Raw genomic sequence first — 17,697 nt, 5'->3', positions numbered from 1 at the left:
AAAAATGAGAGGGAGAATGAAATGAGAGAGGAAGAATATAAGGTGAATTTAGGATTTCATTAAAACTTTTAACAAAAACAAACTGTAACCATAAAGAAATAGATACAAACAGTTATGATACCTTTTTATCAGCCTGATGGAGCTGAAGGCCTTATCCATGTCTCCAGCAGACAGATAGAAGCTGAAGTTCAGCATGGCATCCCGGGTGGTCTTATCACAGTCTCCCAGTCCAGTGAAATATCTCAGGGATCTTCTTGCAACCATTTGAGAGGCCTTCACTGAGGCAGGATCCCCTTGTCCTTTCTCAGCTTCTCCCAGCTGAAGTGAGAAAGTTATTATTTAGGTATCAAGTAGGTCAAAACTTGCTCCTTCGTGCCCCAAAATACAGAACGTCACAGAAGAGAGAACAGTCTGTCACTATCACTGCTCATTTAGTCACTAAGATAGAGCACCCTACTGAAGGAAGCAAATCAAAATAGGAGAGAAAAAAACAGAGAATGAAGAAAGAGGAGGAAAATAATGCAGGTACTTACAGGTTTATAAACAGATCCCCTCCGAAAAAGCAACTAATGGCAGCAATAATCCACACAGAAGAAAAAAAAGAGACATAATATCCAAGTAAAATAGCATGAGACATGATGAGGGGAAGTGTTAGAAGAAAGATTAGAAAATGCAGCAGCCTTTGACCTTTCAAATTAAGGGGAAAAAGGAAAGGAAAATGGAATGCAACTCTAAAGGCTAGATCTGCACAGGAAGAATGACAGCAGTCAGCTCTTTGGAAAAGGAGCTAAATTGCAAAGTTCTCATCTGAATCTAAATATACTAAATAGAACATCTAGATACAATCTCCCTGTTTAACACTACTCTTAAACTACACAAAATTAGATTTATGTGATCATATTGGCCTGTCTTATTCTGTATATTGAGGGAATTAGAAGTCTTATCAATATTAAAGTTCCTGCAGAATTTACAAAAATAAATGCCTTTAGAATACTCAGATTCTGTTAAGCTCCCCCTACAAGAAGGGAGCAGCACAAAATCATCATTTTAGCATGTATTAAGAAACCAGTCAGTGCTTAACCAGAAAACCAGTCTGTCAGTAACAGGCTTCATTTCTCCCAGTATGCACAGAACTATCTGTGGTATTATTTACCTAAAATGCAAACAATTTTGGATTCATATTCAAGTTTAAGAAGTTAAAGAATGCGCTCCTAGTCTTTGTATCAAATAGGCATTTGTTGACATTGCAAGATAAGTATTCTTGCTCTCTGGTATTCTGTGGAGGATTAAGCTCCATTCTAACAGAGGAATGGGTTGCTTCTGCTGAGTCTAGAGCAGGAAATCTGCTGTCTTACGACCTCTGTAAAATTAACACACAGTCCCTCCTCATTTGCTATAGGCACAGGGACTTATATAAATTAGAAAGATAATTTTTTTCACATTCTCTTTTTCAGTTGGCACAGCCTGGTCATTACTGTGTTTCTTGTGCTTTCAACATTGCATCCAGGTTGCAATACCCACCAAAAGCCAAGTCAGTACAATTTGCACAATACTGCCAAGTACACCCCCATTAGATTCTCCTTGTGTCATTTCTACATGTGATGCATCAACTCTCATTGGAGTGGCTCTACTTACCCCAGCCTCAATTTGATTAAATTTGATCCCCACACAATGAAAAGTCTGAATTTATGGGAAGGGAAAGCATTGTGAAAAATCTCCTCACGTTTTTTGCAAAGTAATAATGTGGCACCTCTATCCCCAAAAGAGCCTGGCAGGATGAAGGCAGTGGAAAGCTGTCATGAAGCAAAAGGCCATGCTCTTCAGTACTGAAGAATGATATTATCCAAGCACACATCTGGAAAAGGAAGCAAAGCATTGTTTTGGCCTGATGCTGCAATATCCTTCTTTCACTTTGGTTTTATTTCCCATATTCACTTGGCAGAACCTTCTCTTGAAAATAATACACAACATATACACTCACCCACACACCTGCTGCATGCTTCCTCCCTATAGTAAGCAGCCAACAACTCATTCTACATTACAAACTTTGTTCCTACAGCAAAGGGATCTCCACCTCTGCCTTTCAGGAATCAACTTCCCTGATCAGAAAGAGGGAAGTCCCCTCAGAAGTGTCTCTGACAGATCTGATTCAGGTCAAAGAAATACTTCCAAATGTTTTCAACAACATATATTTTTTAAAATACTGTATTGTTTCTAATTAATTTCAGCAGCTCTCTGACTCTTTTGATTAATTAATTGTCCATTTGCTGCCTGAAGCCACAGGCACCAGGAACATATTTTCAGTACTTGTTTTTGTATAATATACAACATTCCTACTCCCACATCCTTCATGAACAACCAATGATTTATTACTTGGACAGGAAAAACTCCATGTAAAGCAAGGTAAAACAAACAAACAAAAAGATCATACTGTGCTCTCAGCCTGGATTTTCTTCTGGTCTGGAGATTGTAGGCCTGTTACAGGAATTGCTTCACACACAAAAAGTCTTGGTTCGCTCAGGTCCCAAAAATGGCAAGCAGGGATGTGACTGTACAACTCTGGATACTCCACAACAGACCTTCCAAAAGACAAGGAAAAAAATGTGGAAAGGGAAACAAAGCAATACCAGCTTATTCAGTGCACGAATGTAAATAAAGAACTAACCCAGGGATAATTTTTAGATGATGATCAGTTATCTATACCAGAACCTCTGCATTGTAACATTAGCACATACACCTTCCTACCTCCTAACACCCTGTACGTGGCAATGCTGCTTTCAGTTTGCTCTCTATACACCAACCCTGGCTATAGGGCAGAAAGGATTTCAGTAGGAAAAAAGCTGGTACTGCCACAAACACAAACAGGCACCCAAACTCTGCCTCTGCTGAGATTTTGTGTACTCCAGAAATACTTGGACATCCTTCAAATGATTCACCTTAGCAACTGGTTCCAGTGCAGGGACTGGGATGTGGAGACTACCTCAGTTCTGTCTTCTTGTGGTTCTGCAGCCTGCCCCAAGGTGCTAAACACCCCAGCACTGCTAGAAATGTCCAGCCAGGTTGAAGACAGCTTAAGTACAGACCCATGGGATCAGCAGTAAAGAGTTTCTTGTACACATGCCCCACATTCCAATCCAGTTAAGGAGCAGTGCAACCAGACCATTGTGTTTAAACTGATGAAGCAGTGTGGATGCCATGAACTGCTGAAATTCCCAGTGATCAGGTTAAACTCCAGAGCTGCAGCTGAAGCTGCCCTGGAGCTGGGGCACTTCAGGCTCTAGACATGCCACAGATCATTCCCTGCCCTCAGCACCCTGCCTGAACTTTCTACCATGTACAGAGAATTTGGAGGAAATGGAACAACACATTAAGCACAAGGACAATCCCTGCAGCCTTAGGAAAGTCACTCTCTTGCAGCAGTTTGAATAAGAAACACCTTGCTGCCTCCTTTGGATACCCAAATACTACTTCAGTGCCTGCCATGTTAAGCTTCTATACACAGAGAATCAGACTAGCTGAGAAATGCCTTAGGATTCTTCTGGAAAAAGAGAAATACAAATAGGTGTCAAATTTTAAAAAAGACAGCTCTCAAGTATTTTCTCATTTACTGTCTCCAATGAAGGGGGCACTTTGTGAGGAGGACTGGAGCAGGGATGGAAGGCAAATTAAGGGAGAAATACAGTGTCCTATTCATGCCACTGAATTCAAAATAAATTTTGTGCAAACTGAAAAACAGTGTTTGTGTAAAAATACTGGTAGTGTTTAATTCTGCTTCAGGAGGAGAGAGAAAGAGAGAAGGGGAAAGAGTGTAGATTACTGCTTTCTGGTAAGTTTACTCATTCCAGTTTCAAGATCCTCTCCTATGAAGCACAGAGAAATGGATTACTCACATCCACACCATCTGGTATTTAAATACCAGAGAAACAGTGCTACTGGTTTGTGGTGGCCTCTGTTGGGCTACCCAAGATACTACACCTAAAAACAACTTTTCCTACTCATTATTACACTGTAAAACAGACATAAGGACCCAAATCTGCACTGTCCTTAGTTCTTGACAAGCTGGGTAGTTTCTTGTGTTTTCCAGTGACAAGAACAGTAAATCTTCTTTCCTTGTAAGACCTCTAGCAGATAGCTGCTAAAAAAGCAAACCACCTTGAATTCCCACACTGGTTTTCTTATGAAAAATACACTCAGAAAACTTATTGAAAAAACAGATGAGAATTTGCCCCCTAACATACCACCATACTTCCATGAGAATTCCCAGTTCACTGCATTTTGCTGCCTTGACACTAGAATTTCTGGTCTCTGTTTTATGGAATTACATTTAGAAGTGATGGCTTTGTTTTCACGAGTTTTTATCCAGACAAACCCATCCTGTATTAGACTTCCAAACCAACATTTTTCCTAGGAGGAGCTTCAGAATGTGACCTTTTCAGTTCCTGCCCTGTGAACTCCTCAAGGAAGCACAGCTTTCCAAGAATTTAATTCTATAAAAATTGGTATCCTGATTCCAGTTGTACACCCCCCTCCCCAACACCCAGCCATCCTCCTCTCAGACACCTCTTCAGCCAGACAGGGCTTCCACATCTCATAACACTCACTGCATTTCTCTTCTATAAATTTGTCCAATACCCCACCCCCATGAACCCTTCCTTCACCATCTATAATTTCTCTTGGCAAGGACTTCCATAGCTGAGCTGCATGTCTGAAGAATCATCTTCTTCTTGAGATTGCTTTCTGACCCCTTCATTTGATGCTGAAGTGTTGGAAGACACAGATATGCAGGGTGATTGGCATACAATGCACCAGCTTTAATTAATATTTTAGAATCAAAATAATGGCATTCAAAGCTCCTACACAAGGGGAATAGCAATATCAAGGTGTTCTTCAAAAGGCAGATTCCAATCTTATATCCACAAGCAATACTTATTGATATAAAAGCTTACTTGTCAATGCCTTGTCCAGAGGAAAGATTCTTTTTACTCTTTCCCTGTTCATCTTTGAAATCAAAGAGTGTAACCCTGTCCATTTCAACATCATAGAAACAGATCTTGGAATCAATACTCCCATCTGCCTACAAAAAAGGAAAACCATAGTTTATGAAAGGATTAAGTCAAAAAGGCAAAAAGGTAAAGTTTGGAGGGTTTATCACACAAGAACATTCTTTGGGAGAAATAACAGAAAGTTTCTGGAAGTTTTCTCCTGTAGCAAGGTATCTTTTGATTTCTTTGAAATGCTACAAAGTTGCTCTTGTGACTGAAATACTGCTTCCTTCTTTTACCAAATGTACAAAACCTTAATATACCTTAATTTTAGCATTTATGTGCTTGGATGTGGCATTTTTAGATCCAATACACTGCACAGAACATGCAGGTTTTCCTGCTGAAAAGTGAATCTTGTGTCTTCAGTGATCTCCTTGGAACTGCACCACTCTATTAACTGATGGTCAGGTCCTAGGGCCATAAGCAAAGAGCTCTGCCTTACCTTGCTAATAAGGATGCTGACTTGATTGCCATTAGCATTGCACTTGACAGATGCAATCCCTCCAAGGCCAGGACACAGCTCAGATAAATTCTTGCTATTGCAGTGCACTTTTGCCTTTCTGTGGAAAGGAATAAACTTAAATCATATGGTGGCAGGCAACTGGTAATGCACATCAGTCAAAATGTTATTCAAACTAAGGGTAAAACTTCAAAACCCAACTATTTCTACCTTATGACACCACTGCCCCAGACTGCAGCTTCCTCTCCAGAGAATTGCTGCAACCTGCCTTTCTTTCAGGAAGAAGTTAATGAGATACTCCTTCCTCAATTAATCAGCAAAAATAAACTTCATTGCCCCTACAGGATTCTCAAAACAGACTCTGCAGCAAGAACATCCTACGAGAATTTTAAATTTTAGAGGGCTGTTTTTCCTATAGGAATTGAACAATACCATGAATGTTGAATATAGCCCATCAGATAAAAGTTCTGTGTATGGGAAACTCACTGTGGAGCATAAGTAAAGAAATGTCATTGTAGGGATGGTATTTACACCATCTTACTGGTCACTTTTCTTCTGTATGCAATTATTGTTCATACACTTAACACTCACCCTTCCTAGTTTGTTTTTTTTTTAGCTTGTTTGGGGGTTTTTTTGTTTGGTTTGGGTTTTGGGGGCTTTCCTGTGTGTGTTTTGGGGTTTTTTTCTTCTTTATTTTAGTTCTCCCAAGAATAAGGTCTTGGTCAAGTTATCAGCAGAAACAAGTGATATTCTTGTCTTGATCCACTGCAAATTCTCCACTGACTTGCAAATACACATGTATCCCTCATGCCATCTTCTTTTAAAATTGTTATTATTGCTATTACTATTTGTTAGTCACCTCATGATTTGTCTAATAATTCTATGGCTCTGCTTTAGGAATCAGCATGCAGCACAGGCTTGTCTCAAAATTCAATTCACTTTTCATCAGATCATAACCAACTAAAGATTTTCCCCTCTCCACAAAATACACACTCAGTTATAAACAAACAGATGTTTAAGTGGCTTATTAGTACCTCCGAGACAGATCAAAGATTTTAAAGTGAGCCAGATCAGTTCCCACAGTCAGGAAATTTCCACAGACATCCAAGAGGCATGGATTCCCCTCAGCTTCAGAGAACACCATCAGCTGTTTGACTGTACCCTAAGAAAAAATGGTTTGTGTGTTCAGAGCTTGACTAGAAGAGACTTATTTTGGCACCAACTTGAGTGCCTAACTGCTGAACTTCTGTCTTAGACAAATCACTACCAGTAAAATGAGTGAAGCTTCACACACGTGGTCTCTACAAATGCAATCTCTGTTTCAGGTTGAAAACTGGATGCATAGCCTCCAAAAACCTCAAAATTTAGAGGCATCCTTCTGCAACAATTTCCTCTTAAATAACAGAACCTTTTCCTAAGGTTTCCTCTTCAATAACAGAACCTTATCCCAAAGCAGGATACAGAAATATAGGTCCCTGAAGGTCCTTTAAGATAAAGCTGCAAAAATAAATATACAAATTAAATCAGTCTGCACTGTGATAAATCCCACCCATTCCTGAATTCAGTATTTCTTAAATACTGTACCCCAGAACTCAGATCATTTAATTTCTTTGTGTTTCTCATGGACTAGCAGAGTTAACAAAAAGGTTAAACAAAAGAACAGGAACACACAGAATGAGCAGCAGGTATTTTTCATTATTTTGTAAGAACATTCAGTATGTTCATGCTCCTGCCAGTGATACAGATATTCAACCTGCCCACAATTTTGACACTCTGAAAGTCTGACCCTTACAGAATTCAGTTTTTAGAAATTTGTTGGTCACAGTACAGTAGTGCTTAAAGGAACAGACTTTGTAAAGAACACAAAACATCAAACACCTTTCTGCTAAAACACTTCAAATATTTTTTCCTATGGCAAGGGTCGAGTCAGTAGATTGAGGCTGGGAAAGACCTCTGAGATCATCAAGTCCAGCCCATGACCTCACCCCACCACACTGGCCAAACCATGGCACTCAGTGCCACATCCATTCCACCTTCCTCATGTTGAGGTGGAACTTCTCATGCTCTCTCTTGAATCCATTGCCCCTCGTCCTATCACAGGGCACAACTGAGATGAGGTTGTCCCTTCCTTCTTGAGGCCCAGACTTCACAGATTTATACACATTCATGAGATCCCTCTCAGTCTTCTCCTCTCCAGACTAAAAAGCCCCAGGTCTCTCAGCCTTTCTTCATCAGGCAGGTGTTCCAGTCCCTTCATCATCCTCACAGCCCTCTGTTGGACTCTCTCCAGTAAATCCCTGTCCTTCAACTGGGGAGCCCAGAGCTGGATGCAGCACTCCAGGTGAAGAGTACAGGGGGAGAATTACATCCCTAGACCTGCTGACCACACTATTCCTGATACAAGCCAGGATGCCATTGGCCTTCCAGGGCCACCTAGGCACACTGCATGGAGTTATTGTGGCCAACACCATTCCACAAAACCAGTAAGGCTGATTTGGCACTTGATGGTCTCACCAGTCCTTACCTGCCGAGTGCGGACCTGGACCTGATAGGGCTCAACTGTGTACAGATTTTCTCCATGCACAGAAAGAACTGGAGAGTCACAAAGAAAAGAGCCTGGAACAATGACAATAAATTCATAATTTCAATAAACTGATAATTTGAAAAAGGGAAATAAAATTTAAAGAAGGTAATTTTGACTTGAAGCATTCAATTTCCACTATCTTGCACCAAATCCATTTTTCAATCTGTCATTCTCTACTGTTTCCCAAACTCTTTGGTGTTGCAGCCTTTTTCCACTCTGCCACTACAATCAGCAGCTGAGACTCCAACTGAAAATGTGTGTTTTTATGGACACTCTGTCCATCAGAACAAGTTGGAGAGGAAGGGGAGCAAGCTGATACACAATACCAGGTTAAGAGAATTCACTCCTTCTCCCACTGAAGAGTGACAGGAACCTCTGCAAGAATAGAAGGGTTCTTAAATAAATTCACAATTACTGTAGACCGTTGGGACCTTGGTGGTAACAGCACACTGATTCAGCATGGGGAAGTTATAAATGAGTAAGACACTTCTCAGAAAACCTCTTAAAAGACAAAGACTAAACTCTCAAGATTTTGGATGGGAATGATGGAATTCTGCATAACCCGTTTCTCAAGGCAGAAATATTTAGGGAGAATCAATCACAGAAAAAAAGTTAATTTACTTGACTTAGCTGCATATGCATCAATTTATGGAACAAATTTTCCTGACAGCTGGGACTAAAACCCATTCCTCAGTTCCTATATAAGTGCCATGAAAGATTTATTGCACTTTCCCCCACAAAAAATAGAAAAGCCTTCAATAGCAATCATCATGACCTGTCTGGAGAAGGCAGCAGGAGCTATGGCTACAAAAGAAGGAAAGAAAATCCTGTTCTTCACCAACTGTTGGAATCAATTAGAGGATAAAAAGAAGCAGCCTTATATCCTCACATCATGTTTTGAGCAAGGTGGTCCTATATGATATGATAGCTCTGGGGATTTTTTTCAAGCCTAGGTATGACAGAACATGTAACTCTGGAGGAAGAGAACCACTCCAACTCTAATAAGTGTTCTCAGTCCTACCTGCATTTCTGAAGGTATCTCCTGAGCACTCAAAGACAGTAACTTGCTTCCCATTCCAGAACACTACTGCATCCTAAAACAATCCAAAAAGCAAAAGAATATATACATTCAGTTTCTCTTGAGTCATACAGGAATTCATGCAATAATACAGCAAGACCTTCCACACAATAGCCACCACTTAATAGGTCCCCTGTATACTGGATTATAAGGCTTTTGGTCAGGACCCAGAGAAATTCTGGGTCACTGTGCTACCTAAAAAATCAGCTCTACCACAGCATCACTGCTACCTTCACAGCAACACTTTCATAACACAACCTAGTATCAAAGAAGGGTTAACTTTAAGACTTAGAAAGCTTGGTCTCCATACATCAATGGAACAAATAAATGAAAAAAAAAAACCAAAACAAAACAAAACAAAACCAACTAACCTGGGTAGCAAAGACTCCATTAACATTCATGTCAAGGTGAAGGCTGTGTGTGGCTCCTGTGCTGAAGACTGTCACATTAAACAGGTTGGGAGACACCTGCACAACTGCCACTTGCTGATGAAAATGTGAGGACATGGCCTGTTCACTGAGGATCACCACAGAGCTGATATTATTCACTGCCAACAGGTTTTTTCGGGAGCCCCACTGTACACAATGGGAAGAGGGAAGAAAAAAAAAAGCACAACACATTATTTCATCTAAGCTCTTGAAAAGTCACAGCAATATCCCATTCAAGACAGATCACCAAATAAACGTTTTTATACATATCCAAAGCCCTACTGCTTAAATACACCTATAGTCAACAACTAGGAATTACAGACTAAAACTGTTTTGCTTGTAATGCAGCTAACTCAGACTCCTTGGACTAAACAGAGGAGTTGTTCTTAAATGAAACCCACTTTTCTTTCCTAAGATATTATTTTACCACCTTACATTTACTACTGCAAGAACGTATGGCATATTTAAAGGACTCATTAATGCTGGGATCTGTAAAAGCAAGTTGCATGCACAGCTTCCTTTCTGATCATCATATTCTTTTCTGCAATTTGATAGCACTTCCAGTCCACACAGGCCAAATTCCCTATGCAGAGAAAAGGGGTACAGAAGTACACTTCTCTCCTTCTGGAAAAATCTCTATGTTTCAGCTGACCCAAACTGCCACTGGAAGCTGTAACTAAACATGGGGGTGCAGGGGTGCTGTGTCCAGTTCTGGAGTCCTCAACATAAAAAGGACACAGAGCTCCTGGAACATGTCCAGAGGAGCCACTCAAATGCTCAGAGGGCTGAGCACCTCCCTGGGAAGCCAGGCTGAGGGATTGGGGCTGTTGAGCCTGGAGGAGGCTCTGAGGTGACCTTAGAGCAACCTTCCAATATCTGAAGGGGCTACAAGAAAGCTGGGGGAGGGCTTTGGACATGGGGGTGTAGGGAGAGGACAAGAGGAAATGATTTAAAACTTGAAGAGGGGAGATTTAGGTTGGACATTAGGAGGAAATTCTTTGCTGTGAACATGGTGAGATGCTGGAACAGGTTGCTACTGCCAGGTTTCCTTTTTAAGGGTTCTTTGTTACAATTAAATAGATACTACACTGCAAAACAGATGAACTGAAGTACATTTCCCATTTTTGAAGCCCCCCAATCAGGTTGAAAAAAGGAGGTTGGCAAGGAGTCAAATGAAGCTTTTGCTGCCCTACCACCTCAGCATGGTACATGGATTTCTATTTCAAGTTTTTCATGGTAATATAGGAAAACTCTTTTAAGGGAATAACCAGAAGATTCCACAAGTAACTATTGTTTAAATATTTTACAAAATATTGTTTTGGAATGCAGAGAGTGCAACCATAAAAAAAATAATCTAGATTTCCCATAACTAAAGGCAGCTTTATAGCATGAGGTAAAAACAGTGATTGTTGACAATTGTTTGGCAGTGCTTTTGTTTGTGCTAACAAACATTGGGAACAAGGTGCTATTTCTGGACAGGGCTCCATATCCTGTTATCTGGAAAATGCTTGAATAGTCAAGCTGACACAAACACCTATATCTCTTCCCTTCCCTCAACTTATGAGCAGATGTATGATATACTAATGGCACACACTATTTCCTACATCCTGGACTTTTTGTTACAGAAGCATCCTAACAAAAAATTTGGGCTCTTGACTTTAATAGTACTCAGATTTTAATTTTTTCATTAGGACTCTGCTACAGACCCTTGCTATATGTTAACCAAGAACAAACAAATTCTGGTAATGTTTAAGTTCTTCCCATTCTTATATGAAAAGAGAATAAATGAAAACACAACTTTAATTTGTCTTGAAAGGCATCAGGTATTTTTGCTTCATTTTCGTTCCTTCCAAAACCCAATGGGTACTGTTTCCTCTTACTAAGAACAGCAATATAATAATTAAGTTATAACAGAAGTCTAAAGTAAAAAAAAATCCCTGGCAGTGCCTCAGGACAGGATGGAGCTTGGAGCAACCTGGGCTGGTGGGAGGTGTCCCTGACCATGGAAGGGGGTAGGAACTGGGTGAGCATTTAGGTGCCTTCCAACCCAATCCATTCTATGATTCTAGGATTCTGTACAGTTTACAGTTGTAACAGTCAGCATTTCTCTCTTGTATGTATCAGAATGTTAATAAGTATCGAATGACACTCTTTAAGCTGACTGTGAAAATGAAAATATTTTAAATAAATAAAAATGCTGAACCATGACACTTAGACAATGGGTTGAAAAATGTTATAATGCTCTGTATTATCATAACCTTCAGCATTAAAAATATTGCAGGGGGTAGCAGGAATATTTTAAACAATTAGTTCTGCAGATCTGTAAGAGCAACCTTATAATCTACGTCTAGCCTGACACTGTCACACATAAAATGATCTCCTAGCAAACAAGAAATATTTTCAGACCAAAAAGCAGCTGAAAGCATTATTTTGTGTGTAGAAATACAGTATTCCTTCATTAATGGCATATCTCGAAGATTACTGGTGAGAAGATCTATTTACCTGTAAATATTGTGGGATTTTTTTTGCAACTACCAGTTAAGAGCAAATTTTACATTCAGAAAGTGGCTAAAAATGAGAAATTTCTACAAATATAACTATGTATGTAGTCAGATTATTTTTTTCTGCTTGCAATTTAAAGAAATTTGTCAATTTGGTATTTCTGACAACCTATCTTTTCCAGAAAATAATTTCAGGGTACAGAACCAAACAGTTTTATCAGTGAGATGTATAATGCAGGGATGTCTGGATTTAAAGGATGTCATGACTGCTAAATCTCCCAGAGAGAAATGTATTTGCATTTCAGTGTGTCACCTTGCTGAGCATTTCAAACCTGTCTGTGTCAGAGTAGCTACAGATAGGTGCTATTTTTGCCCATTTCAACTTTACCTTACTCAACCTTGAAGGTTTCTCCTCCTTCTACTGAAAGACAAGGCTCTGCTGGCACAGACAGCTGTCAAATATTAATCACCTTCATCTGTTTCACAGAGATGATCAATTCATGCAATGTTTGTGCAGTCTTACTGCCATGAAAGAAAATTCTTTCCTCTCTTACCTTTATCTGAGTGACATTTCCTTCAAGTTCTGTAGATGCCTGGAGCTTCCACCTCTCCTCACCCTCCAAAGCCCACATGCTCTGCTCAGATCCTGCTCTCATCCACATGGCTATTCTCCCTTTGTTAGTTCCAGCTGCTAGGAGACCTGCCAGGCACAAACCATTCCATTTCTTAGACTTTAGAAAAACAAACCCACATTACACAAAGAATCAGGCAGCCTAGCTCCTGTTCTAAGGTACTGAGAAGCCTTCTTCTAGCAGCATGCATTTATTTGCCTTCCTGCAAACCAGCATCCTAGTCCTGGCCTGGAGAAACTTTCTGGAGAAACAACAGGAGAAGTTTTGCATGGCAAGGCCCATTTTCTATGCTACCAGATGAACTTATCTTTTAGTTATCAGATAGTCATTTCATTTTAACTGCTTCTTTCTGAATAACTGGTTTTGCAGTCACCATGGGCAAGTCACCCCTGAAAACCATTCTGGCTGATACTTGCTATATACCTAAGCTGCTAAACAAGGTGATGGACAGGAGTATCTCTAGAAAATATCAGTTTTAAGGACCTGCTGTCCGCACTATGCATGTTTGGTGAGTTCTGCTTTGTACTACTAGCTCTAGTATTGGTTTGTAGACTGAATGCCTGTAACATGTAGGAGTGCATCAGGTGTACTCCAGGAGGACTTGTACCACCTCAGTGTCATCAAAGGGAACCCAGCTTGTGTGCCAGGAGAAACTTCCACACTGAGACCAAGCATGGTGAGTATCAAATGATCTCACTGTGTCTTCACAGGCACACCCCTGAGCACCTACAATGCATCTCCAGCACATGCTGCTACAGAAGCCTTCATAACTAGACAAACCTACTGACATGACTGAAGGATGTGGTTTGACAAGGTTTAGGGTCCAGAGATCCCACCTGCCAAGTTATTTCTCACCTTTAGCACTGCAGTAAGAAACACAGTTAATACATTCTCCCCTCTCAAAGCCAAACTGCACATCTGTAGAGAGCACATAGTTCTCATTTCGGTCCAAATCCCAGAACCTAAGATACACAAAACAAGAGTGGTAACAATGCTTTTCCTCCCAGGTGTCTTGATAAACACAGTCAATAGCATGCTGTACATGGCATTAATTTGCTATTTCCATAATGCCCATATCATCCAATTTTTAAAATTAAATTGCCAGCAGCTGCTTCTGGAATGTGAACTTAACTCTCTCCTTCCTTTTCCTTTGACTTTTTCATCTGCAGCATGCTTTGTGATATTCTTCTATGAAGGAATCAGAAGCAAACCCAGATTTAAGAATAAACAAACAAACCCAGCTTTAACAAAACAAAACAAAAGACGTGAGGTTCAGTTGCAGCTTTCCTCCCTTCTGCTTCCTCATCTATTTTAAAGATACTCCTTAGTTAAGCAGTAGTCCTTTGGATTCCAGCTTTTTTTCTAGAACTAAACATCATCAACCATATTCTGTCTTGATACTTGGTCTTTATCACATTGTTGCAAAATTAACAAATTATCTGATAGGAGCAGATAAAGTCTCTAGAAAGTGAATTACTAATGTTAATGGAACACACACACACACACCCCCCAGTAACAGCAAACAGGCACAGCAAGCCATAGTAGACAGGAAAAAAATTTTTTTTTTTTTTTTTTTTTTTTTTAAAAGATGCAAAAGGTAAAACCTACAGAACATGGTACCATAGCAGCATGACAAGGTAACATACTTAGTTTAAGTCAGACAATGACAATGGAAAGAACATTAAATTTGCTATCTTTTTGATGCAAAAACCTAAATAGATATATTTTCAGAAGAAATCAATAGCAGCACTCCATAAAGGCACACATTTGGCTAGTAGTGCCTAAAATAGTTAGAGAGAAAGAATACATAAAGAATGATGCATGGAATTAGTTTTTCACCCTCAAGGAAACAGATTTTCCATTTCATTTCTGCTTATTTTGAGAAACTACATCAGAAGACATAGAGAGTTTTTTCATTATTGATAGAAAAACCCCCATTCAGTAAAATATTCAGTGCCTTGCAAATCAGAAGCCTTTCAGCTTCTTTTCATGGGCAGCCAGAACAGCTTAGAAACAGGATTCTTACCTGATGACTGTCTCACCCAGTGCTGTAACAACAAGGCTATGGTCTATTAAGGTGATGTCTGCAGAATGACCTATCTTCCCACTCAACTTCACCTGTTAACCACAAGTCAATAAATACATTGACAGAAAGTAGTAGCAATGCACTGGAAGACAGTAAGCAACTCATTAGCCTAATTTGGTTCAAATATTAAAATATACAACTAACTAGATCTGTCTGCCAGGTCAGATAAATGAACATTACAAATAAAGTACATTTCTCACAGGCAGTGATCACCACTAAATGTATTGAGTATATAATGTACAAATTTGATAAAGGAAACCTTGTAGTCAGGTAATTTTTTCTCTTATACTTGATCTTCTCTTAGAACTTAATAAATATTGCTTTAAAATGTGAAACACCAATCTTACTTCTTTTAAAAAATAAATAATGATTAACAAGAAGTGGACACTCCTGTAACATGTGAGTGCCAAGACTTTTTCTGTCTTGGGGAGGGGAAGGTCTGGGTTTCTTCCCCCCAGGCAGTATTCTCCAGCAGTATGGTATTTCATTTCAAAGTTTTTGTCTCTATCCAATAATCTTTTGGTTACAACATTATTTTTTGTGATCCTGTGGCTTGTGGGCTGTTATTTTTTAAAAGATTTCTCAGCTTTGCAGCTGTGAGGAACAATTCCACAATGTGAGAGCTAAACCACCTTTCAGATTTCCTGACAAGGAATACTGGAATACTTGGAATACTTGGAATACTACCAAGAGGAGGTACTACTACTGCTAATCTGAAAGAAGTATCTGAGCAACTCATGATAATAAAACCAAGGATGCAGATTATCAACTATAAGACATTTTCACAAATATTTGATTATACCGGAATTTTTATTTCTTCTCTAATTCACTAAGATGAGGTAAGTGAAGCATGAAGGATTAGCATAGGGTCAAAATGAAAGAAATTATCTAAAAAACCAAGAAGGCAAGGAGAAAACCATCTTTCCAGGCTCAATAACATATCACTCAATTCTACTGGTAACTGAGCATATATTTGCTCATTAAGTTATTAGCTGAGAAACAAAGTAAGAGTTGATTGGTGAACAAAAACATGATAATCAAAAAACCTAAAAAACACTTATAAAGATTATAAACATGGCAAGTTCACCCAGTAGTCTTGACTCTTACCTTCATGAGCTCTTCTGCCTCTCCCTCCAGAGTAAGTGCATGCAAGGAGAGCTGCAGGTTCCCTGTTATTACAACCAGAAGCTCTCTTTTCTCCACAAACAGAAGCTTTTGGATCATGCTGTCAGTGGACAATACATGACTTGTCTTTCCTTCCTCATTTACATAATGCACAGAACCTGTAGGACATATAAGCAAGGTAAAGATTTCAGTTACAGTTTTTTGCTATAAAGTTGCCACTTTCTATCTTAATAAAATATTCCTCAAGTGTTGAAAAGGTAAAAAAATTATTTTGTCTTCCAGCTCATCTCAGGATAGATACTATGATAGTTGACCAAAGCAATAAACCAAAACTCATTCACTTTTTGCCCATCTAGGAAATCCAGAGAAGAACCATTTAAATGTAATTTAAATTATTTTAAACTAAAAGTAAACTTTCTGCATATGTGTGCATTAATTATGGCTTCTGATACCTTCATTATCAATACCAATTTGTCAAAGAAAAACTGCAGCTAAGAATTGGTACAATTTACAGCAGTCTTGATTGCAGAAAACTGTGGATTTGAAGGTGTTTGCTCTTCAGAAGCAATCCATACACATTAAATACAGCTTTTTTACAGGAATTTCACAAGCAAATGGGATAATGTCTTTCTAAGAACACTGACAACATAATATGTGACTTGGCAACTAGGCCACTTATCAACATTTTAAAAGACATTATCATCTGGCTGAATTGTAATATTGTATAAATCATGGCCAGATCTACTCAGTGAAAAATATTCAGATTAGTAGAACAGCTTGCAAATGATACTCCAGAAATTACCCAAACAAATGAAGTCGCTGTAATCTGACAGATGTTATGTCACACACACAAGTTCTTAGCAATTTTTGGTATTATATGAATGTGGCATTTCAAACCAATGCAAATAAAAAAATACTATGAAGGTGATAATATTTTTTCCAAAAAAAGATGAAGTAGAAAACATGAATAGAAACAAATGAACATTCAGGATCCATGCTCAAAAACTGTAGGCAGAAGGCAACATGATGTATCTAATTAAAAACAAAGTTTTCATTTCTAAAACTCTTGCAAATACGTTCCAACTGTATTAACAAAATTCAAAATCCTCTCTCACCTCCTCCCACAGTGCTTCACCTTCTCCTAGGAATAAAACACTGAGTGGTTAACCTCGTTCATTTCTCTTGTTAAATGATGGAATGGGTTGGGTTGGAAGGGACCTTCAAGCTTAACCAGTTCCATTTCCCTGCCATGGGCAGGGACACCTCCCACAGCCCAGGCTGCTCCAAGCCCCATCCAACCTGTGCTGAGACACTGCCAGGGATGGGGCATCTTTCTAAAGGCAGACACTACATCACGTACCTTGGTGAAGAAGTGAATCAAATGATCCCATATAAAACCCTCAGATGAGCTTCTCATGTAACATATTACCTGAATTACATCCATTGTTTCACTGCAATGATCACTGTTTTGAAAGCATCACAAAAAATCCAAGTTGATAAATACTGAAACTTGAGAGATTTTTCCATTTTGTTTTGGGCTTTTTTTGATAAATTCACTTAAAAGATGCTCTGTTTTCTTTAGTCAAATATATTTGCTATCTTTTAAAGCATACAAGAAGAATGGGGGTTTTTTTAACCAATTTTATTTAAACCAGTTTAGGCTGAAAACCCATACTTGAGAGGAAGTGTCCAGGTCACATTTAAACCTACAAAAACTTATGACAGCTCACTAACTAGTTTAAGAACTGGGTCCAAAATACT

The 17,697-nt window shown here is 39.1% G+C and overlaps 1 protein-coding gene across 2 annotated transcripts in view; it reads right to left on the bottom strand.

The window, feature by feature from the left end:
- Window positions 1-17,697, bottom strand: part of IFT140 (intraflagellar transport 140) — a 58,543-nt gene that overhangs the window by 34,674 nt on the left and 6,172 nt on the right. The window contains exons 6-19 of one of the 2 annotated variants that reach the window (XM_071761164.1): window positions 15,919-16,094; window positions 14,752-14,843; window positions 13,581-13,687; window positions 12,648-12,793; window positions 9,536-9,739; window positions 9,108-9,180; window positions 8,027-8,118; window positions 6,537-6,664; window positions 5,485-5,602; window positions 4,947-5,074; window positions 2,432-2,579; window positions 1,724-1,855; window positions 534-566; window positions 122-318 (exon numbers count right to left, since the gene is read on the bottom strand). In XM_071761164.1, coding sequence (XP_071617265.1) covers window positions 122-318; window positions 534-566; window positions 1,724-1,855; window positions 2,432-2,579; window positions 4,947-5,074; window positions 5,485-5,602; window positions 6,537-6,664; window positions 8,027-8,118; window positions 9,108-9,180; window positions 9,536-9,739; window positions 12,648-12,793; window positions 13,581-13,687; window positions 14,752-14,843; window positions 15,919-16,094 — 1,774 coding nt within the window. The remainder of the gene's footprint in view (window positions 1-121; window positions 319-533; window positions 567-1,723; window positions 1,856-2,431; window positions 2,580-4,946; window positions 5,075-5,484; window positions 5,603-6,536; window positions 6,665-8,026; window positions 8,119-9,107; window positions 9,181-9,535; window positions 9,740-12,647; window positions 12,794-13,580; window positions 13,688-14,751; window positions 14,844-15,918; window positions 16,095-17,697) is intronic. The other variant, XM_071761165.1, reaches the window with a different exon arrangement.

The sequence above is a fragment of the Heliangelus exortis genome, chromosome 17, assembly GCF_036169615.1.
Source record: "Heliangelus exortis chromosome 17, bHelExo1.hap1, whole genome shotgun sequence".
NCBI classification, from domain to species: domain Eukaryota; kingdom Metazoa; phylum Chordata; class Aves; order Apodiformes; family Trochilidae; genus Heliangelus; species Heliangelus exortis.
Note: the sequence above shows the minus strand (reverse complement) of the source record. Positions and strands in the feature narration are given on the sequence as shown.